Source organism: Natator depressus, chromosome 17 (genome assembly GCF_965152275.1).
Source record: "Natator depressus isolate rNatDep1 chromosome 17, rNatDep2.hap1, whole genome shotgun sequence".
NCBI classification, from domain to species: Eukaryota; Metazoa; Chordata; order Testudines; family Cheloniidae; genus Natator; species Natator depressus.
In genome coordinates, this window is record NC_134250.1 from 7,172,930 (window position 1) to 7,196,550 (window position 23,621).

The 23,621-nt window shown below is 46.1% G+C and overlaps 1 protein-coding gene across 4 annotated transcripts; it reads left to right on the forward strand.

Annotated features, from left to right (window-relative positions):
• Positions 1-5,606: 5,606 nt before the first annotated feature.
• Positions 5,607-23,518, forward strand: MRM1 (mitochondrial rRNA methyltransferase 1). Of its 4 annotated transcripts, none has more exons than XM_074974669.1 (6): positions 5,607-5,648; positions 7,956-8,622; positions 12,231-12,304; positions 16,680-16,800; positions 22,489-22,608; positions 22,714-23,518. In XM_074974669.1, the coding sequence occupies exons 2-6, from the start codon at positions 7,992-7,994 to the stop codon at positions 22,752-22,754; spliced, it is 987 nt and encodes a 328-aa protein (XP_074830770.1). In that variant the 5' UTR covers positions 5,607-5,648; positions 7,956-7,991; the 3' UTR covers positions 22,755-23,518. The 4 variants fall into 4 exon arrangements, with proteins under 4 accessions (XP_074830770.1, XP_074830767.1, XP_074830768.1 ...); XM_074974666.1 differs by having other exon boundaries at positions 7,956-8,839; positions 12,211-12,304; positions 22,714-23,517; XM_074974667.1 differs by lacking the exon at positions 5,607-5,648 and adding an exon at positions 5,665-5,887 and having other exon boundaries at positions 7,956-8,839; positions 12,211-12,304; positions 22,714-23,517.
• Positions 23,519-23,621: the final 103 nt, after the last annotated feature.

Genomic DNA, 23,621 nt, shown 5'->3' on the forward strand with positions numbered 1-23,621 from the left:
ATTAATAAGACTGAGACTTTTCAGCTTGGAAAAGAGATGACTAAAGCGGGATATGATAGAGGTCTATAAAATCATGACTGGTGTGGAGAAAGTAAATAAGGAAGTGTTATTTACTCCTTCTCATAACACACGAGCTAGGGGCCACCAAATGAAATTAATAGGCAGCAGGTTTAAAACAAACAAAAGGAATTATTTTTTCACATAATGCACAGTCAACCTGTAGAACTCCTTGCCTGAGGATGTTGTGAAGGCCAAGACTATAACAGGGTTCAAAAAGAACTAGATAAGTTCATGGAGGATAGGTCCATCAATGGCTATTAGTCAGGATGGGCAGGGATGGTGGCCCTAGCCTCTGTTTGCCAGAAGCTGGGAATGGGTGACAGCAGATGGATCACTTGATGATTACCTGCTCTGTTCATTCCCTCTGGGGCACCTGGCATTGGTCACTGTCGGAAGACAGGAAAATGGGCTAGATGGACCTTTGGTCTGACCCACAATGGCCATTCTTATGAGCCCTAATGTGGTCATATAGGGCAGTGAGTTGGAAAGGAAAACCCATCCACTGCCCTGGAGCTATGTTGGGGGGTCCTTGGATCCAGAGTGCAGCCTCTCTACACAGCTGCAGCTTAGCACAATGGGCTCCTGGTCCCTGACTGACGCTCCTTGGTGCTATGGTAATACGAATCATAAGAAATAACAGTATTGAACTGAAGTGGATGGAGATGCATTGCTGTGGGCCCAGTGGCTTTGAAGGCAGTCTCTTAAGAAAGGAGATTGCCTAAATAAAAGTGGCTTGTATGGGGTTCACTGTACACGTGCGGAGAGATAACATTGGCTCTGTTTAGGGGAGTCATGTGCAGGTTCCCTGTGTAAATCAGCAGGGCTCCATTGAAATCAATGGAGATAAAGCTGATTTACACCAGCTGGAGGCTGGCCTAGGCAGCACAGCTGTGTAGGACTGTTCCTGAATGCCTCTGCATCTTGGAGCCCAGAGCCAAGCAGTCTGAAGACAGCTCCTGACACCCTCCGACGCTTGACGGTGAGAGCCAGAAACTTCATTATGTAGAAAAAGGTTTCATTATTGCTGCAGCCACTTTGCTATTTAATTGAGCCAAGGGAAAAAAAATCTGATTTATTTCAAGGCGCGTGAAAGGTCTGTGCTCCCAAACAGGCACTTCCCATCACAGCTGGAATTGCCCTAAGGAGACAGAGCATTTATCCTTCCCCAAATATATATTGTATGTGGAGTAAAGAGAAGAGCTCAGTGGCAGGGTTCCAATTCCACCAGCCCGATATTCCGCCTAATACGTTATTACACTGCAGATTGTGAGGCTGAGGCCAAGGAATTGTTTTCCTCTGTTCTGTTACCTTGCCATTGGTTCAGCCACAACCCTGCTCCACCTGGGTGGTGCATGTGTTGTCTCTGGGTCACAGGCAAAGTGTAATAGAAGTAGCACCTTCTCTGACTATGTTGTGCAGTCATTCACACCTGCCGTTCTAGGGATACGTCTACACAGCACAGAAAACCCCGTGGCTAGCCTATGCCAGCTGACTTGGGGTCACGGGGCCCAGGCTGAGCGGCTGTTTCACTGCTGTGTAAACTTCTGGACTCAGGCTGGAGCCTGGGCTCTGGGACACTGCGGGGTGGGAGAGTGGGAAATGGGAGTTAGGTGCCTAAATGCCTTTGATGATCTGGAGCTAAGTACTTGGTGCAGAAGAGTAGCTTGCGAGCTGAAGTGTGTACGTACACCATCCAAGCTGCTGCTGTTCCTGAACACACACAATCAATGAAAGTACATTTCCCTTTATGCACATTGCGGATAGTGTATTATTACAAAAACTAACACTCGGCTCTTTCCATGTTCAAAGTACTGTACAAACAAGAGTTAATGCTCCAAACATCCCAGAGAGGCAAGTAGTATCATCCCCATAATACAGAGGGAACAAATGTGACTCAGAGAGATTAAAAGAGATGGCCAAGTCCGTCAGTGGCAGGGCCAGGATTAGAACTGGTTTTTTTCTTCTAGACCGGGTTGTGTCTCTTCGCATCATCAAGTCCTTTACAGGCATTAATTAAGCTTCACGACACTTAGATAAATGGTATTTTACTCATTTTACAGAGGGGTAAATGAAGTCCCATGTCATTGGCTAACTACTGGACATGGGTGTCTATGGTATGTCTACACTAGCACATTTACTGGTATAACTTATGTCACTCAGGGGTGTAAAAAACCACACCCCTGAGTGACACAAGTTTCACCAACAGGTGGGCTCTCACCAGCACACCAAAGAAATAGCAAATGTAATAAATATAACATAAATAACATAAGAAAACATGTCAGCTGCCCCTGACTAGGCACCATGAAGAAATGTGGAGTATTATGTCCTCCTGAGATGCCTTGGAATGCGGCATAAGCAATTGTGAAGAGTGCATAGGCAGAACCATCAAGAAAACGGATCCCAGGGGACAGAATGGATCCTTTCCAGCCCTCAGCCCAGCTAGGTTATTTGTAATCTTTACATGCTGCAGCCTCAGCCTTAACTGCACGGAACATCATAAGCAATCTGGGGGGAGAAGGCAGCAGCACAGATTGATTTGGTCTGTTCCTGCAGCAGAAATCCAGAGGGCGATGTCCCCAGGACACTGCAGTCAGCGTGCAAAGATTCCTTCTATTTCTAGAACCTCCTGATCTGCAGGAGAAAACAAAGTGAGTCTGCAGCTCTGAAACTAGGCTGTCTCTTTTTATGGATCCTCCCAGTCTGTGTGTGGGCACCATAAGGGCTCAGCACTGCTGCGAGGACAGCTGGCCACTGGCTGCGCAACAGAGGGGCGTGGATGAGTAGCAAAAATATGGACTTTGCTTTTGATGAAGTAAGCTGTAGCTCACGAAAGCTTATGCTCAAAGAAATTTGTTAGTCTCTAAGGTGCCACAAGTACTCCTTTTCTTTTTGCAGATACAGACTAACACGGCTGCTACTCTGAAACCTGTTTTCAACCAGGGGGACTGTGGCCAAGTGTTTGTAGGACAGCTCCTTCCATGTGCTCTCTGCCTGTGTCGAATATAATTCTACATACCAAGCTCTGCTGCAAGGCCTTATTCAAATATCTTTGATTATTAGAGATAGGAGGAGTCACTTCCCCGCCCTCTCGTAATATTTAAACAACATGCCTTAGAGGGAAAGGCAGACAGGGCACTCGTTAGAAGGTGATTGTTACTGGGGGCGCAAGTCCTTCAGGCAGACCATGGGCTCCTGTGGGAATGTTCTAATGAGACCATATGAATTATAAAGAGTTATTAACAACAGCAATCTAGAGCAAAACCCTTCACCTGTCTCCAGGCTCTTGCAGCTCATTGAAAGAAACACTTAACTCCCCCCCCCCCCCCAATCCCACTCCTCAACGTTCCACCTGATCTTTGGATGGAAGGTCCACGTATTATTGTTGTAGAAGTATCCTGCGCACAGGGACTTGCTGGGTTGTGACTGTACGTAACCAGCTGTCACACTGCTTTCTCAGCGTCGGAAAGCAGGATGTGCATTGCTTTCGAGTGCCAGAGAAAGCAAACTGGCGGGCGAGCAGGATGGCACGTAGTGGGCACACATCTGCCGTGTATCACAGAATTTGTGGGACAGCCTAGATTTTGTCCAATCAGTCCCACATCCTGGAAGCTCAGCTTGTAGCACAATATCCAGTCCCTCTGATATTGTAACAGTTTTATGACTCAAATGACACTAGGGGTAGATCTGCACTTGAAAGTTGTACTAAGATAACTATGTCTGCTAGGGGTGTGATTTATCCTGGTATACGCTGTAGTTTAGGTAGAGTTATACCATTATAAAGTTGCATTATATGGTACAGTTATTCCCCTTGCTGTAGGAAAATAGCTATACCAGTATAGTCCTTTATACTGAACCCACATGAGGAAGGTTCCACTGCTTTGCCTACACTGATTTATTAAAGGGTACAACTTTGTATTGTCGATGAGGTCTATGTCACCCAATCGTACCAGTATGTGACGCTACTGCCTTCTGACATCATGACACAGCCTCACCAGATCATGTAACATACTCTCTTGTATCAAGTCATGGGCAATCCGGAGATCTGAAAAGTGGCAACCTGAGTCCACCATCACTGTGCTTTTAGCAGCAGGTCATGCCCAACCTCCGAGCTGGCATTTTAGAACTGTTGCAGCTTTTTCTTTGAGAGGAGCTGAGGCGTTTGGTCATTAGCAAAAGAAGCTGCATTTTTAAACGTGCATTTTCAAGCACAAGCCTGAGCCAGATTTCACTGAAGCCAACAGAATTACACCTGGGATGAATTTGGCTCTGTAAGATTTGTTTATGCTGTCAGCCTTGTCAAGCATCTCTTTACCCTAACTGGATTTTAACATTGTACATCAGGAGGTTTTCTGTGCATTAGTAGTAGCCAAGCTCCCTCTGCTGGCAACCAAGGAATCAAACATCTTTAGCAACTTGGGCCATTCTCTCAAGGTTTACTTGGCAGTTGTGGAAATTAAATCAAGTTGTCAAACTAGGACAGATAAAGAGCTGGTCCCTGTCTTTGGGAATTTCTGCGGAAGTGCATCACTTTACAGAGAAGGGAAGTAATAATTGCCAAGAAGTTAGTTTTTCCAAGAAAATATCAGCAAAGCTGGAGACCTAAATACCACTCCCAGTTCTGCTGCGTGACCTTGGCAAGTCACTTCACCTCTCTGTGCCTCTGTCTCCCCTTTACCTGTCTTGTCTATTTAGAATGGAAGCTCTTTGGGGCAAAGACTGTCTATTACACTGTGTTTATAAAGCACCTAGCACAAGGGGACTCTGATCTCCGTTGTGGTCTCTAAGTGTTACTGTAATACAAACTAATACATACACTAAAGGATAGAAAATCATCATCATAAATGATGCCTTTACAAAATAAGCTTATATCTCAGGCCGTGGAACCATTTAGTGTGCAACTAAAGCCACAGTAGGTGGATGGGAGTCAAAAGCTTGTGCTCGGCATGAGATTGTGTGGTGGTGGTGGGATTTTCCTCAGTGGGGAAAGCAGGCAAATCTGCAGGTGCCAGGCCAGGTCTCTCCTCTCAGTGCACGCTGCCAAGGGGCTGTTTTCACTTGGATAGTCTGACCATGGGTCCTGAGCATCTGCTGGCGTCAGCATGATTATTCCCAGCCTTCGGGCACAGCAGCCGGTCCCACAGGCGCCCGGCCGGGTATGGGGCACGTCTCTGGGATATGGCTCTCTGCGGGGAATGGCGCTCTCTGGGGCACAGAGCCCACGCCGGCCCACTCCAGGGCACAGGCACGGTCACCCCACCCTGGGAGAACCTTGGGGGCGCTCTCGGGCTGTGCCAGCCCACTGCAGGACATGCAGGACGCATTGGTCCCCCGGGCAACCTCCAGGGCGCAGCTGATCTCCAGCCCCTGGTGCTGGTGCCCCCTGCCCAGCAGCTGCCCCCCCCCGAGACCTGCTATAGCCTGAGTGACCCAGCTGCCCACGCTACCAGGCCTTCCCCACGGGGCACGCCCCGCAAGGGACAACGCCTACCAGCAGGTGGCGCTGCAGGGCAGGGCGCCCCGCCGTCCTCTCCTCTCTATGGTGGGTTAGGGGCGGGGCCTGGCGCGCGGACCCGGAAGTGGAGTGTGAGGTAGGGGAGTGTGTGGGGGCGCCCGGCGGAGGCGGGGAAGAGGTTGCTGAGTTCTCAGCCCTCCCGGCGAGGGGTCACCGCTGGCGGGGTCTGGGTGACCCCTCCCCCAGCCCGGGGAGACTGGAGCCGTTTCCCTGAGGGCGGGGGGGGGGTCCCCTCCCCAGCCCGCTGCGCTGCCTCCCGGGTTTCCCGCCCAGGGCCGCAGGCCCGGCTCGCGCCCCCCGGCCCGAGCCCCGCGGGTAAGGCGCCTGCGGTGCGGCGGGGCGGGCGCGGCGTTGTCTCCTCCCCGCTGGGCCCGCGGGGTTTCCCAGCCCCGCAGAACTCCCGTTTCCCTCCTGGGGTTGGGCTGGTCCAGCACCACCCGCCTCCGGCTTCGCAGCGGGTAGACAACAGCCCCACGCCGCGGCCCGGAGCTGGGCCCCGTTCTCGTTTTCCCCGTAACGAGCCCTGTTGCTACCGTGCTTCCAGGGCCCCCGTCCCCCGTGCTGCATGGGTATCTCCTGCCTGTCCGCCCGTGCCTTGGCCCGGCGCCCTGGTGGCCAGCGCAGCCGAGGCAGAGAGCATAGGACCTGCCCGGAGCCGCAGAAGAAGTCCGTGGCCGAGCTGGGAATTGGACGGAGAGCCCTGGAGTCCCGGCCCCGTCAGCCCTGAAACCCGCAGTTCTTTCCCCCCTGGAGGCCGTTTGTTTCCATCTTCCTGTAATCCAGGGGCTCTCAAACTGAGGTCGGGACCCCTCGGGGGGTGGGGAGGTTATTATACGGGGGTCGCGAGCTGTCCGCCTCCACCCAGACCCCGCTTTGCATCCAGCATTTATAATGGTGTTAAATATGCAAAAAAGTGTTTTTAATTTATAAGGGGGGGGTCGCACTCAGTGGCTTGCTGTGTGAAAGGGGTCACTGGTACAAAAGTTTGAGGGCCACTGCTGTAATGCTACTGGATAGCAGACGGGTGCCTTGGTGCTCGGGTTTGCAACAGCAGCAAGCACTTGAAGATGACTGAAGTTTTGCCGCAAGGATCGATGCAGACTTGGTGCAGCTGCTTATTGTTTTTATGTCTGTAGCAATATATTCGGCTAATAAAGCTATGCCCGAGAGGGGAATGGGGAGGGTCCAGTGGTTAGGACACAAGCCTAGAACGTGGGAAACCTTGCTTCATGTTCCTGCTCTATTACAAACTTCCTGTTTGACATTGAGTCCATCACTTAGCTGCTCTGTGCCTCACTTCCCCATCTGGAAAACTGGGATAATAATAATAATAGCTAGTTCTTATCTAGTGCTTTTCATCAGATCTCAAAACACCTTACAGAGGAAGTCATTATCATTAGCCCCCATTTTACAGATGAGGAAACTGAGGCACGGAAGGGGGAAGTGAGTAGGCCAAGGTCATCCAGTAGGCCAACGAGAGAGTCCAGAATAGAAAGAGGGACTTTCCTACCTCAGGGGGGTATTGTGACAATAAATACGTTACAGTTTGTAAGGTACTCAGTATGACAATGGGGGCCATATAAAAACCTTAAATAGACTATATTCAGTGTGAACAAGTCCTGCCAGTTGAGTTTATTACTGTAAATATATATATATACTTACACAAAAAAAGTATATTTATTTCCTTCGTGGAGTTCATCAATAATATATCATGTAGACAGGTAATACTCAGTATGACAACTTTATTGCAAATCTATGAAATACTCTCTCATATGATATGGCACAACCTATGGCTTCTTAAGTCTGTTGATACAATCAGAAATGCTTGCATTAAATAGATGTGTATTTAAAAGAAAATCATGCAGGGAACATTCTTAACCATGACTGTAAGTTATTGTTATTGGCCAGAGCTTGAGGAGGGCTGGAGTGATGAAATAGAGGACCAGATCATTAACTGATTTAAACTGGCATAGCATCTTCTATTTGAATGGTGCTATACCAGTTTCCACCAGCTCAGAATCTGGCCCAGAGTATTTTAACTAAATTTTGAGAGTCAAGCTGGACACTTTCTGTGACTTACATGTGACCATCAGTGAAAGATTCTGCAGTTTGAATTTAGCTAATTCTGTTAGTGATGCATGAACAAGAATGGAATCCAGCTCATTCTCCCATGAGCATATTAGGCTAATATTAAAAACTTATTTTAGTCAGCAAAAAACAGCTATGACTTGGAACACAGGCAGGGAGTAGATGTTGAAGTTAAGTGTAAAGTTTCCATTTGTAAATAGTCCTTTTTTCTGATCATAAGCATGTTTTAAAATTGTAAATATTAGTGGGATATTAACCCATATTGCATAACTGGCCCTTTATCTCCTTTTTCAAGGGGTAGCCATTCCGAGGGAGGAGACTGAGTGGTAGAATGGCCTTTGTGGTGGAGATGGTGCCGATCTTTAAGTTCAGCATCTGGAAAGCTGCAAGAGTTTCATTTGCTTTTAGTTGCAACAGTCATTTTCAGGCAGTCAAACATTTTTCGACTCAGGAGAAGGAGCCCTCGCAATGTGCATCGCCCCCAGGGTTTGGGAATGAAGGAAATTCACACCACCACGGCAGCCACCATCTTCCAATGTCGGGACTTGGGGATGCTGCACAAGTGATGCCCAAATCACATCCTCCTCACAAAAGCTATAAAGGTCTCGCCCGTCAGAAGAATTTGCGGTGGCAGTGGAAGTCTAACATGAGAAGCACTGAGCAGGCTGCATCTTCCAGTGAGGAATTTAGGAACCTGAGAGAGGATGACTTTTCAAAAGAGCGGAAGAGACAAGTGCCAAAGCCTATGTCCATTGAAAGGACCAAAGGTTCGGAGATCCTGTTTGGCATTGCGCCCTGCTCCCTGGCTTTGTCGCAGGCAAAGAGGGACTTTTTCAAGTTATTCCTCAAGTCGGGCAGCAGCTGCGCACGGCCTGTGATGGAAGAGTTTGTCCAACGAGCTGAGGCCTGCGGGGTCCCCGTGCACCATGTCAGAAGGCAGGTGCTGGATGCCCTTTGTAAAGGTAAAGTCCACCAGGGAGTTTGCTTAGAGGCTACTCCTCTCCATTTTAGGAGCTTGGAAGAAGCTGAAGCTTCCCATGTTGGGGTTGCCACTGGACTGGGCACACAGCTGATTTGGCTGGTGCTGGAGCAGATACAGGATCCTATGAATCTGGGTGCAGTGCTGCGTTCCGCACACTTCTTAGGAGTTGACAGAGTGGTGACCAGCCAAAAGGACAGGTAAACTTTATGCTTTGCTTCTGTGGTGGGGTTTCCTGTTCACATTACTGCTGGCTTCCAAAGGATGTTACTATCTTGCATATTTGTATAGCTCCTTTTACCCTAAATGACCCCCAAAGCGTGTTCCAAGCAGATATAGAAACTACACTGGCTGCTGAAGCTCTGCATATGGGAGGCAGCATGGCCTAGTGGATAGAGCACTGGCTTCTATTCTCAGTTCTACCCTGGGCCAGTTGATTGACCTTAGGCAAGTCAGTTCACGCCTCTGTGCCTGTACAGTTTCCCTGCCTGTAAAATGGGATAATAATGCTGACCTTTGTAAAGCACTTTGAGAGCTACTGATGAAAAGCAGGTCGAGTGTGGTGTTGTTGTTGTTTCACCCCATCTACAATCTCTGGTTTTCACTTATGAGTCCTCCAATAATTGGAAAAGCCCCCACCTCTTGTCTACCAAGTGCCCTCCTTTTCCTTCAAATCCCTTCTTAAATTCCCCTCCTTTCCACAGGGCCTTCCTACGATGCTCCTCTCACCAGTGCAGTCCCATGTTTTGTTTTAGTTTCTGTTAGATTGTAAAGTCTTTGGGGCAGGGACCTAGATCTCTTATTTGCTTTGTCTAGTGCCTTGTGAATTGATAGTGCTGTGTAAATAATGGCAGCATTAGGATATCGGCTTTGCCTGCTGCTTTGGGACAGATGCTGATTTTGTTTCAGCAACCTGTGCTCCTTCAGGGATGGAAGATGGGGAAAGTTTTGTTTGCTAACTCCTTGGATCTCTCCATTTTCAAATGCGTTCCCCCCTTTTATTGCTGAAGTCCTCCTCCTATACCTGAGGCTGCTGAAGTCAACTGCCTCAGGAGCCAGTTAATGCAGTTTCCATTTGTCAGCTGGAAGGGGTGGGGGGTGCACTTTTCCCCATTGGACTGCCCTCTCACTGCTTCTGCAGCAGGACGATGAGTCAAAATCAGAAAATCCCCTGCTTCCTATTGGACAGCGTGTTGTGTAGCCATCAGCACACTGGGCAATCCCCGATTGTTGCTTTTTCCCCTTATTGCTGTAGGAGTTTCTGAGTTGCAAAGGGATTAAAAACATATCTTAACCTTTGGCGTTCTAACTGCCCCCTCTGCACTCATTCATTTCAGTGACCGAAAAGCCATTCCCTTCCAGCCGTGGAGAGATTAAGGGATTTTTTTTCTGTAGTCCAAGTTTTCAAACCCTATGGGTCTGATCCTGCATGTGGAAGGACTCCAGGATATAATGAGGATTTGCTCACATGTTCTTAACTGTCCTGTCCCCCAGTGCTGTACTATTAACTCCACATAAAGGGAACCGGAGCCTTTCTCTGAGCTTATTCTATACAAGCTGCCAAGAGTAATTTCCTTTTTCCAGTAAGTATTGCTTTGTTGTCTCTGCCTAAGCAGTTCACCAGTCTTTCAAATAAGAGGTAAAACCAAGGTCCTTTTATAGGCATTAAAGATTTTATCATCCTTTTTGTAAGGATAGAAGAGTCAGTCCCACCACTCTGGACACATTCCAGCTCAGGTTGTTGCCTCCTGCCTACCTTGTAGTTTCAGCTGGATGCTGCGTTCTTCACTTTCGGTCTTAAATTGTTGAGCTGCCATGTTCCACCCCGGAAGTGGATGGCCATATCCTTTTATAGGGTGTGTGTATATGTTTGAGCTACTGAGAGTTTCAAAGCAATTAATAGATCATGCCCCAGCTACATCAATTTTGATTTGTTCGCTACCATGACAGCTGCGCTCCTTTGGGTCAATGCAGATCACAAAGCCCAGGAAAAAGTATGTGAGAGGTGGGGACGAAGCATTCTCGGTCGAGGGGATCTGGCTATGGAACAAACTCCCAGAGGACATCGGGTTTGACCATCTTTAGGAAATCTTGCAAAGCTTTCCTCTTTGAGAAGGCCTTTCCATCATAAAAATGACCCTCACAGAACTGACATGATTTCTACCCCAAGATGCTACCGAAAAAATTGAAAACCTGTACCCCCAAGTAGAGTTTTGCCCTGAAACAGAGCTGGAGCCCCCTTGAAGTCTGCTAGGGAGAAGACTATTGCTACTGATTTTAGAGGGAAGGCATTCAGCTACTGTGATGACGGGCAGCAGTATACAACCTCAGGATAGCTAGAGAGATGGGATCTCTCCGGATGCAAAGAGATTTGTAAGCATGCTCAGTTCTGTGCTATGCACAAACACACACACACACACGCAGATTGCCAGGTGTCCGTCGCTCCTAAGGGCAGTGTATAATTTGTTTAAAAAGGCACAGGTGCTGCTAGTCAGAACAGCCCTGAATCCTTTACTACCCTAGGTTTTTTTTCTTTCTTTCCTTCCACGGTACGTTTATTCTAGTCACTCTGCCTCTAGATTCAAAAGTGCAAGACTGCTGCTTGCACGATTGCAAGATTTGGCCTGGTCCCTGCTGTTCTCACTCCAGGGATTAATGCATTCTTGCACCTCTGAGCTGTGCTTTTCTGATCAATATCACTTGCTGAGCAAGTCCACCATTGTGTGTGTTTTTTGGAAATATATTTTAATGCAGAGGGAATATGATTATTTTGTAGTAGAACTATTAAGGTTGCACCCAGAGGCCTCAGTCAGGGAGTAGGGTGCCACTGTGCTAGGCACTGGACATGCAAATACCATAAAGATAATCCCTGCCCTAAAGAAAGTACAATCTAAGTATAAAATGAGAAACAACAGGTGGAAATGGACAGACATGGGGAGCACAAGGGAATAGCGAGAGGATTATGAGCGGGGTGATGAGCAATGGTCCCAGCAGACCAGCAGCCTAACTATTGCATTGTAGGCATCACAGCAGAGGTAGTTTTAAGGAGAGATTTTAAGGAGGACAGTGTAGAAGCCTTGTGAGGCCAGTGATAATGGGAGGGATGCTCACTTCTCCCTGCCCTCTCTCTTCTGAACAGCTTCTGCTGAGGGAGGCAAATAGGGGATTAGCCCCGCTGATTCAGGTGTGTGGCAGGAGGGTCTCATGTATGCAAGGCTAGGATTCACATAGATTTTTAACAACAGGGAGGAGTCACGAGTGCAGTAGGTACATATAAAGATAGCCAGAGGTATTTAAACTTGGTTTGATGAGAAGTTTTGTTTTATTACCATTTTTAGTTAGTCTTGGTGTTCATTGTGCTCAAAAATGCTCCTCCAGCCTCGTCCCTGTGTTCCTGTCAAAACTTCCCATTCCCTATAAGAAAGTGCATCTATACAGTGATTAGAATCATTTGTAAACCGATTTAAAGTGAGTCATGAAGGCAGTAGTATGACCTAGCAAAAACAGTTTTTCAGGGTTTTTGTTTTGCTTTGTTTTAACTTGGAACTTTTCTTGGCTTCTCTACTGACAGCTGCCCCCTTACTCCTACAGTGAGCAAAGCAAGCGCTGGAGCCATGGAGGTTTTGGAAGTATACAGCACAGATAATCTCCAGAGATTTCTGAAGGTAGAAGAGCCCAGCTTTCCTTTTTTATTTTCTTTGCCCTTTTACCACTACAGGTCCCAAGAACTTTCAGGCTGTCTCACCAGCTAGATTGCGTGGCCTGTCAGTAGGGGAGATCACCATTTTACAGCATTAGGTGCATAGTTATAAGCTGTTACACACTTATCCCTGATCACAGAGATGGAGGTTTTCAAAGGTACAAATGACACCCAGCTTCACTTACTATCTATAGCTATAAGCTGTATCTTTATCTATCAAGTAAATAAAGGCACTTGCCTGGGTTGATGCTTTTGAACTAAGGATCTTGTAACCTTTTAGCATGAATAGCCCTTAAACAGCTAAGGGAATTTAAAATAAATAAATATATATCAACTGCTTATTTTAGGCCACCATACCATGTATTAGCTGAACAATAACAGCACTGCCACTTATTCTGATTCTCCTCAGTGGTGAGAACCTGGTTCAGCCACTTTATTATTTATTTGTATTGTGTTGGTGCTTATGACCCCAATCAGGGATTAAGGCCCCATTGTGCTAGGCGCTGTACAAATATGTAGCATGAAGATGGTTCCTGCCCAAGTGAGTTTACAATCTAACTAGATAAAAATCCCAAACTGTTTTTAGACTAGCAGTAACGGCCTCAGTCCAAGGCGTCTGTGGGAGAACTCCCCACTGGTTGCGGACAATGGTTCAAGCCAAAGGAGACTGTGCAGTGTCTGCTTTCTAAGGGGGCTAAAATCAGTAAATAAGTTGCAATAAATGCATTGCAGGGCCAGGTGAGTACCTCTCTCCGTGTATCAGTGGGTGTAGATCTTAATGCTTCATATAGGAACATTTTTATAAACTGAAACGAATAAAGTCACCTGCTTCCATGGTGTCTGGGTTGATGCTTTTGAACTAAGCACTTTGTAATCCTTTTGAATGAATGTCCCTTAAAGAGCTAAGGGAATTTTCAAAAGCACAACTCCTATTGAAAGTCAGTGGCACTTACGTGCTTCTGAAAATCCCCCTAAATGTGCAAAGAGAGCAGATCTAATATTGATGTAATTTATCAAAATCGACTGAATCCCATTTTCAGTGACTTAAGTTACTTTGAAAAATGGGATTTAGGCTCATGAGTCACTTAGATGCTTTTGAAATTTGTACCCTACACCTGTCTCAGTGTGACTGATCCTTTAAGGGGAGATGGGTCCCAGCCCCGCCTGTGACACTTAGCAGGTGGAGAGAATGATAATATCACATGACAGGCAGGTCATGCGGCTAAATCAGGCTTTCTGAGGGGGAAGTTAAAAAGGGAGCAGGAGGATTGTGTGAGCAGGTCTACACAACTCTTCTGAGCTCCCAGGCACTGGGCTCGGGAAGTGCAGAGCCAGTACCAGCTAGAGAGGCTAGAGTGTAGGGACCAAGCTTGCTGAAGGAGAAGTTTCGGGAGGGGGTTTGTTTCCTTTAGAACTTGATATTAATAAACCAGATCCCAAGAAGGGGTGTTAGCTGATGCACAAAATCTTTGTGAAGTTATTAAGGAGCCTGAGAGAAAGAAACTGCTGCAGCAACGTCACTGAGCCCAGAGCAAGTAGGCAGCTCTGAGATAGCCTTTAGGAGTATGTCCGCACTGCAGCTGGAAGGAAGGCTCCCAGCCCAGGTGGACAGATGCACTGGGGAGGGCTCAAGGGAGAACAGTAAAAACAGCTGTGTGGACATTGCGGCACGGGCAGTGGTATGGGCTAGCCACCTGAGCATGGATCCACTGGGTCAGACGAGCTTATACTTGTGCGGCTAGTGCGTGCTACCACCCATGCTGCAACATCCACACTGCTATTTTTAGTGCGCTAGCTTGAGTGGAGCTAGCGCCTAGCTGTCTTCCCTGGGCTGGGAGGCTCGCTCTCAGCTGCAGTGTAGACATAACCTGTGAGGCCTCTGTTGAGTTTGTGCAATGTTTCTCTGTCTTATGCACCACCCGCTACAGGCTGCTGCTCAGAGGCTGGTCACACGAGGGCAGCATTGTGCAGCAGTTAAAATGTAGAGGAAAAGAGAAACTGTGGGTGGGTTGAAATGCTGTGGATGTGTTCACCTCGCTGGAGGGGCAGCTACAAAACGAATCTGGAGATTTGAGCTCCATAATGAAGCCTCTGATGAATGACTCTACAGAGAGGGAAGAAGGCTTTGAAAAGACTCTTTAAACAAAAAATATCCTTGCATTAGGGTTGCCAGGCTTCCAGTTTTCAACCGGAACTCCCGGTCAAAAAGGGACTCTGGTGGCTCCAGTCAGTACCGCTGACCGGGTTGCTAAAAGTCCGGTTGGCAGTGCAGCAGGGCCAAGGCAGGCTCCCTGCCTTCCCCTGCTCCGCGTGGCTCCCAGAAGCAGCCGGCATGTCCAGCTTCTAGGTGCAGATGTGGCCACGGGGGCTCCACACGCTCCCCTTGCCCCGAGCGCCAGCTCCGCAGCTCCCATTGGCCTGCACCTCAAATATCCTGTTGCACCCCAACACCCTGCCCCAGCCCTGAGACCCCTCCTGCACCTAAACTCCCTCCCGGAGCCTGCACCCCCTCCTGCACCCTAACTCCCTTTCCCAACTTGGAACTCCCTCCCAGAGCCCACACCCCAACCCTCTGCCCCAGCCCTGAGCCCCCACCCACACTCTGAACCCCTCGGCCCCAGTCTGGAGCTCCCTCCAGCACCCCAAACCCCGGCCCCACCCCAGAGCCTGCACCCCCAGCCGGAGCCCTCATCCCCTCCCACCAGAGCTCTGGATGATGGTGAGATAAAAAGCACATAAAAGATATTGATATTTAATTGAAACACCTGGAAGAATCAGCGTGTTACTATAAAGCTCAATTTATTAACATTTTGGGCCATTGCTGCAGTCCATTTAATTGGACCCAGATTGGTCAGTCTAACCTGTGGCATCACAGGAGCGTAAATTTAATGTAGTGTAATGTAAAAAGTGCAGATTTCACAGGAAATGAAGCTGGCAAGAAGTGGCAACTTGACTCTTGTTAAAGTGGATTTTCTAGTTAAAGGGACCCTGGCCAAATTAAGGCACCTGTACTGAGATTTTATCAAACAAAATGGGATTCCTAGTCTTCTAAACTGCCACTCAACAAGAGTAAGGGAAGCAGAATTGGCCCACTAGTTAGATAAGGGCACTGGGAGCTGAAAGTGCTCAGAGTGTTTGAAAATCAGGTTCCATATTTGAGGGTATAATTTTAGGCACCCAAGTTTGAAAATTTTGGTTTGGGCTTCTTAAGCCAGGCCTACACTTAAAGTTTTGCAGGCATAGCTGTATTGGTTACAGGTGTGATATTTTTTTAAGGACTTAGCAATGCTGGCAGAAATCCTAGCAGAGATGCAGCTACTGCGGCAAAAAAATTCTTTTGCCAACATAGTTTATTTTGCTCACCAGACTGGAATAAGTTATGCCGGCAAAAGCACTTTTTTGCTGGTATAAGCTATGTGACAGATATTTGCAACCCCTTGCAGTATGTTTGGGGGCATTGTGTTAAATTTATATATGAATGTATTCTACTCCAGAGGGGAAGGTTACCGCAGCTCCTCCAGGAACCAGAAACAGTGGAGTTCGATTAAAGTGAATCACTTAGGTTGCAAACACCTCCAGAGAGGTACCACCCCCTTGGGAGGTTTGCATGTACTGGTTTTCCCAGAAACCAACAGACAGAGAAAGGGATTTTGGTATTAAAAGGCTGGGTTTGAATTGACTCAGGGCCTTCTTTCTGATCCAGCAAACGGACAAGAGGGACCCCGACCCTTGCGGAAGGGTTGGAAAGACTTTGGCCTCTAAGGCTGACGGGTAACTCCTGGTATGTTTAGTGTGTGTTTAAATTTGTTTACTGTTTTCTGTATGCTTTCTCTGTAATTCTTTCTACCTTTAGAAAATGTGTGTGTGCTTGGAAAGAGCTGTGTGGTAACTTGTGACAGCTGGGAATACACTGTTCATAGCCCTCGGAAAGAGCAGCAGGCTGGCCTGCTGGGGATATCATAGCAGGGAGCTGTGCAGCCTTAAAAATCCCTGGTCAGAAAGGAGTGGGAGAAGGGTCCCTTCCCAGAGACAGGGGATGGCTGGAGACTGGACTGGGAACTCCTGGAGTGGCCCATGGGGGTGGGGTTACAGGTGCAATTACCCTGAAACTGTGACAAGCTATCTTTACAGTAGCAGGGTTTTGCCGGAATAGCTATATTGGTATAATTTGTGTAAACAAGACCTAGATGTATTAAAAAATGAACAAACAAAAAGGAGCAAAGTAGATTAGCTACATGTTTGTGCTGAAAATCTAAAAGCTTGTGTGTGTGTGTATTGTTTTTGTGAATTTAAAGAACCTGGAATCATATTTTTCTTTTTTGTCCCATTTTCTTTCTAAGGCTAAAACTGAAGAAGGCTGGGAAGTCATAGGAACAGTCAGCAAATCTGAGGTCGAGGATAAGGTCCCTGTCATCAGCTGCTTAGAATTTCACTGGAATAAACCCACTGTTTTAGTATTAGGTATGGTATGTTGCAAAACTTTAACTGGGGTGAAGGTCCGTGATATGGAGACGTCACCTCTTAAGCTAGTGCTGATGTAGCGGTGTTGTCTTCGTCACATTAACTCTGAAAAGAAGCTAAGCACCAGGTGACGTAAAACAATCACTCTGTCTGGGACAGTCATATCCGAGGTGCCTATAAAGTGAATGTGCTAAAGGGAAGCTTATTAGGTGGACATTTGCTCACCCTTTGCTGAGTGGGTTATGCCTAGTGGTGCAATAGATGGGAGAGCAGCAGTTGGCTTTTATTTTTCTTGTTTTTTGTTTTTTTCAGTTTAATGAGCCAGCCTGAAAACCTTTCCTTTTATTAAAAAGAACCCTGCAAATTTAGTGCTGATGATAAAGAGACTGGCAACCCAGTCCCTGTTTAGTCATAGAATGGGTACCGCAGGGCAAATGACAGTCTCGCTTCCTCACACCGTGCCTTGATCTAGGCTGACCACTTACAGGAGTGGCCAGTGAGTTCAGTATTCATGTGTACATGGGGGTACCCAGAGGTCTTCCAGGGTGTACATCCACTCTTCTAGATATTTGCTTAGTTTTACAACAGGCTACACTAGCAAAGTTAGTACAAACTAAAATTTCATACAGACAATGACTAGTTTATACTGCTCTATACACTATATGCTGAAATCTCATCCACTCATGCCCCTTCTCGACCTACGCTACATTGATGACATCTTCATCATCTGGACCCATGGGAAGGAAACCCTGGAAGAATTCCACCACAATTTCAACAGCTTCCACCCCACCATCAACCTCAGCCTGGACTAGTCTACACAGGAGGTCCACTTCCTAGACACCAAGGTGCAAATAAGTGACGATCACATTAACACCACCCTTTACCGAAAACCCACCAACCGCTATGCCTACCTTCATGCCTCCAGCTTCCATCCTGGACACACCACATGATCCATTGTCTACAGCCAAGTGCTGAGGTACAACCGCATTTGCTCCAACCCCTCAGACAGAGACCAATACCTACAAGATCTTCACCAAGCATTCTCAAAACTACGATACTTGCACAAGGAAATAAGGAAACGGATCAACAGAGCCGTACGTGTACCCAGAAGCCTCCTGCTGCAAGACAAGCCCAAGAAAGAAACCAACAGAATTCCACTGGCCATCACATACAGTCCTCAGCTAAAACCTCTCCAACGCATCATCAGTGATCTACAACCAATCCTGGACAATGATCCCTCGCTTTCACAGGCCTTGGGAGGTAGGCCAGTTCTCGCCCACAGACAACCCGCCAACCTGAAGCATATATTCTCACCAGCAACTACACACTGCACCATAGTAACTCCAACTCAGGAACCAATCGCTGCAACAAACCTCGATGCCAGCTCTGCCCACATATCTACACCAGTGACACCATCACAGGACCTAACCAGATCAGCCACAGCATCACTGGTTCATTCACCTGCACGTCTACCAATGTAATATACGCCATCATGTGCCAGCAGTGCCCATCTATGTACATCGGCCAAACTGGACAGTCCCTATGTGAAAGGATAAATGGACACAAATCAGATATTAGGAATGGCAATATACAAAAGCCTGTAGGAGAACACTTCAATCTCCCTGGACGCACAAGAGTAAATTTAAAGGTAGCCATCCTGCAGCAAAAAAACTTCAGAAACAGACTTCAAAGAGAAACTGCTGAGCTTCAGTTCATTTGCAAATTTGACACCATCAGCTCAGGATTAAACACAGACTGTGAATGGCTCGCCAACTCCAAAAGCAGTTTCCCCTCCCTTGGTGTTCACACCTCAGCTGCTAGAAGAGGGCCTCATCCTCCCTGAGTGAACTAACCTCGTTATCCCGAGCCTGATTCTTGCTTGCATATTTATACCTGCCTCTGGAAATTTCCACTACATGCATCCGACGAAGTGGGTATTCACCCACGAAAGCTTATGTTCCAATACGTCTGTTAGTCTATAGGGTGCTACAGGACTCTTTGCCGCTTGTATATGCTGAAATGTAAGTAAAATATTTATATTCAAATTGATTTATTTTATAATCATATGGTAAAAATGAGAACGTAAGCAATTTTTCAGTAATAGTATGCTGTGACACTTGTGTATTTTTATGTCTGATTTTGTAAGCAAGTAGTTTTTAAGTGAGGTGAAACTTGGGGGTATGCAAGACAAATCAGACTCCTGAAGGGGTACAGTAGTCAAGAAAGATGGGAGCCACGGAGATACAATATTAACTTTTGTTCACTTCCAACCCTTTTGTCATTTGGAGCGACTCTAGTTTGTTACTAGACCCCTGAACAATGCACACCTCTCCCCCCCCAAACTTATCTTAAGCAGATAACGGAGACGATTGCAACAAATTTATCAAGATGGTGTCTTTTATGGAGAAATGTTTAAGTTTATAGGGTCTGAATGGTAAAGAAGCAAGTGGACGTTACAGCTGAAGTAAGAAACATTGCAGAATTCATCCAAGAATGCATATTTGGAAGCTCTTTTTGCTGCTCCATGTAAGCAGGCAACGAACGTGGTTTGAACCATTGCACTGAAAGGTAATGTCATGCTGATGATCAGCCATTGAGGGGCTGTAATCCTGCCTGATGCTACCATTTACTTGGCTCTGAAGACATTTCTTTAATTAAAATGTTTATTGAACTCCAGGAAATACTGACAAGACAACACAGCAAATCTGGCATCTCTACAAGATGTGTGGCACTATATTACAAAGGGAATAGAAAGGCTGGCAACGCAGATGATGGACCACAAAGAAATACATACCAGAAACAATGACAACAGCAAGAGAAAGGAAGAGAGAGAAAGTGACAGCAGTGTCATTACCTTGAATTATGAGAGATTTCTCCAGGAAAAAGTCCAAATATTCTTTTGTCAGGGGAGACTGGAGGCTGATTGGTAGATGCATGAGAAGAGTTCCCAAACCTTACAACAGTAATGACTTCAACTCTCCACTGAGCACTAACTCTTCACTGAAAAGAAAATTGAACATTATGGAGTTGTGTGATACTGGGGTTGTTTGAAGAAATGTCCTGGATCTAAATATGTAGCGTACCTGTAGCAGCAAACAGAGAAGAGCAGCAATAAATTAGTGTGGAAGCAAGCTTCCCACACACTGTCTTATAAGAAAAGTGTTACAGACTTGCATTTGCCTTCCCAGCATCCTAGTCAGCTACAGTCTTGCTTGCTTGCCAAAGAGAATGATCTGAACAATATCTCTTAATGTTGTCTGTGTGCAAAGTCAATGCCTAAGGCAACAGATTGACTTCCCTAGAGACTGAAGATCTCTGCATGGGCCAGGATAGGATTAACTCCCTTTCCTGTCCTGCCAGCTATTCATATCCTTTCAGTTCTTGGCATGGGTGCTGAGTCTGGGAATAAGGGTGCCTACTGTGGTTTTGTTTATTTGGACACCTGTCCACTTAGATCAATCAAATTCATTTTTCACAGGCCACTGAACAGCTATCATCTTTTGGTCGCTGCTTATTTTGGCTGGATTTGAGTTGTCAACATCCAACGCTACAATAGTTAATGATAACATAAATTCTGGATGTGATATTCAACATCATGCTTCATGGCGTAAGCCAGGTTCTAACTACGTGGTGTAGGAGGTTTCTTGCACTGTCCTCTGAAGCATCAGGTGCTGGTCACTATGGTGATGGGATACTGGACTAAATGGACCATGATCTGATTCAGTCTGGCAAATCCTAACTTAATGGGATGCAGAGCCTTTCATCTCTGTCAACCCCCCGAATCATCAGGCCACACCCTGAACAATATTACAGTCAGAAATGGGGACAAAAAAAGAAAATTAAATGATTGCATTTCAGCTGCACTCTCAAGGAGAGACAAAACTATGAGATTAAATTCAAAGAGCCAAAGTGGTAAATGTTTTGTGCAGCAATATAAACTAGCATCTTGTATTATTTTATCTGATTCCATCAGCACTCCCTCCCACATCATTCTCTATCTACAAGTCTTTTTGCCCTGAATTTATGGGTTCTAATTATCTTAAGCGACTAAGGCCATAAAAAGCTTTGTAAAAGCTAGAAGGAAAATTGCTGCTTTTATTGGGAATCATAAGACCCTTATCAGTGAGAGAAAGGGAGTGTTCCAGGAAACATGACACCTCTGACAATAGCTGCTGGCCCAAGCTGAAGGAACACACCATAATATGAGCGCGAAAGGCTGATGAGATGAATGTGTTTGAAGTTATAAAACTTTTCTGTTCTGTATCAAATCAAGAAAAAGTAGAAGGGAAGGTGAAATCCTTGCTTTTGCCACCAGTATCTTGTGACTGAGAGGAATGGTGGCCCAGTGGTTGGGATGCTAGCCTGGGAGACCCAGGTTTGATTTCCTGCTCCACCTCAGACTGCCTGTGTGACCTTGGGCAAGTTACTTTAGCTGCTCTGTGTCTCAGTTTCCAATCCATAGTATGGGAATAATAGCACTGCCCTATCTCACCGGGGTGTTGAGTGGATAAATACATTAAAGACTGAGGTGCGCAGATAGTACAGCAATGGGGCAATATAAGTACCTTAGAAAGACTGGAGAAATGATCTGGTGACAGCATCAGAAGATGGAGGCTTGCAGGCATTTTACAGAGACAATTCCAGCATGTAGGACAGCAGCTGGGTTCTAGAGTAATAAGCCTAAAATCCAGTAGAGATAGCCAGTGTCTCTATTATGAATCCCTTTTTGGCAAGGCTAAGAAAGGGGAATAGGTGGCTTCCTGTTCCATGGATCTATTCTGTTGACTGCAGACCAGGGACCTTATTCTGTGTTTGTCTAAACTGTGCCAGGTGCACCTGTGGAGCTCTATAAATAGAGCCGATCTGGAGTCAGAGGTGGGGGGGGCTGGTACTGGGGTTAGTCTGGGCCTTCTGTATTCATTTGTGCACAAGTGGAATTGTTTTAAGCAGCTCCCTTTCCATTTTCCTTTGTGACAATGGAAGCCAAACTACTACTAATGACCTGGCATAGATTTCTACTCTGCTTCACTAGTGTATCAGGTCAGACATATTAGGGTTGTTGGATGATTTAGCAACTAATCAATTGAAGCCTCTGGTTAAGCTCTCTGTGTTCACGAGTTGCACCCAGCTGGTAGTACCGTCTATTGGAAAAGTTGAACAAGTCAATATCAGTAGAGACATAGGAGTTGCTGTACAAGATCAGACCATTGGTCCATCAACCCCTATATCCAGCTGCCAGCAGTGGACACTATGAAGCTTCCTCCACTAAGTACCTGGTCAGCTGTACATTGGGAATAGGGAAGGATTTCCCCTGGCCCTTGAAAGGGTGCTATGAGGCTTTGTAATGAAAGTGCTACAGAAGTGCAAGGTATTAGCACTGGCTCAGAAACTCCCTAGACCTCTAAACACAAATCCAGACAGGTTGAAATGGGCCAGTAAGGAAAACTACATGCATTGCTGTCATTTGTTACCTCCGATTTCAATTTAACAGCTGGATCTTGCAAAACTGCTCTTGATCATGTATATTGTCCTATGGGGCAAAGTCAATGGGACAACTTCTGTGAGTCAGCGTTTGTCAGGAGGGTGTTCTGACGGTTTTATTCATAAATCAATAGCAGAGTTGTGAAAATGTGCGAAGTTGGCGACACAGATCCATGAGCGTACCCATACAATATCTTTTTTCTGCAGGGAATGAAGGGTATGGGCTATCTTCGGAGACACAAAGTTTGTGCCACAGGATGCTAATCATCCCTCCTGGAAGAACGTTGCAGCCTGGGATTGAATCATTAAATGTCTCTGTTGCTACTGGTAAAAATAATTTAATTGCTCAAACTGATTGCAGTTCCTGTTTCTTTAAAGATAAAAATTTTCAGGATGAGTTTCTATTAATGACGCCTTTTTGTTTTTTTGCAGGGATTCTCTTGCATTCTATATGCAGCCAAAAAATAAAGTAACAGAATGTGATTTTTACCATGAATTGTGTAGATCTTTAGAAATCCAACCCTTTTGAGCAGGGAAAACAGTTCAATGTTGTGTGGTTTCACTGACAATAAGTAGAGGTGGACACCCTTTTGCACTTTCCAGAGTCTTTGTACAGCTGTGAGCTCCTGAGAAGCTAAGGAGAAAGTAAACACTGAACCTTCTGCTGTGAAATTTTCAACTTAAACTTTAGAAGATTCCAGATACCATTCCAGGTTATGTCCAATGTCCTGCACTCCAGGTTGTCTCTGCACAGTATTCCACCTGAACATTGGATGCACTTGCTTCATCAAGCTGTGTTTACAGACTGCAAAAGCTCCAGGAACCTGATGAATACATAAACTCCCAAGAGACAAGATTAAAGGAAAATGTGACAGAGAGAAAGCTAGATTTCAAAAACGGAGCCAAATCTCTCTGTGTTTACTGATGCAAAACAGTCATTAAAGTAAATGAACCTTGGGTTTTTTACACTAACACCCCTTTACAGAACTCATTCCCAGTGAGATCTTTGCTGCAGTAAGGACTGCAGAATCGGGCCTATTCTGTATTTTTTTCATAGTGTGATGGTGTTTCCCATTCCACATCACTGTTTGGACATCTGAATACGTTGCATTGAATCTGACTGTAAAATAGGTCCGTAAACTCAATCGTGTGACAGATGTGACCTATAATGAAACTCAGTTGAGGGGAAAAAAAGTAACCCATTGAAATAAAACTGTCTAAAGATTTGTCATAGATTTGTGTTAAATTGTTCCTTTTGTTCTCTCTCATATGATTAGTGACCCAGGACACAGTGTATTTGTGTGAGCTGTGGGTGAGGAACAAAGATCATAGACTATCAG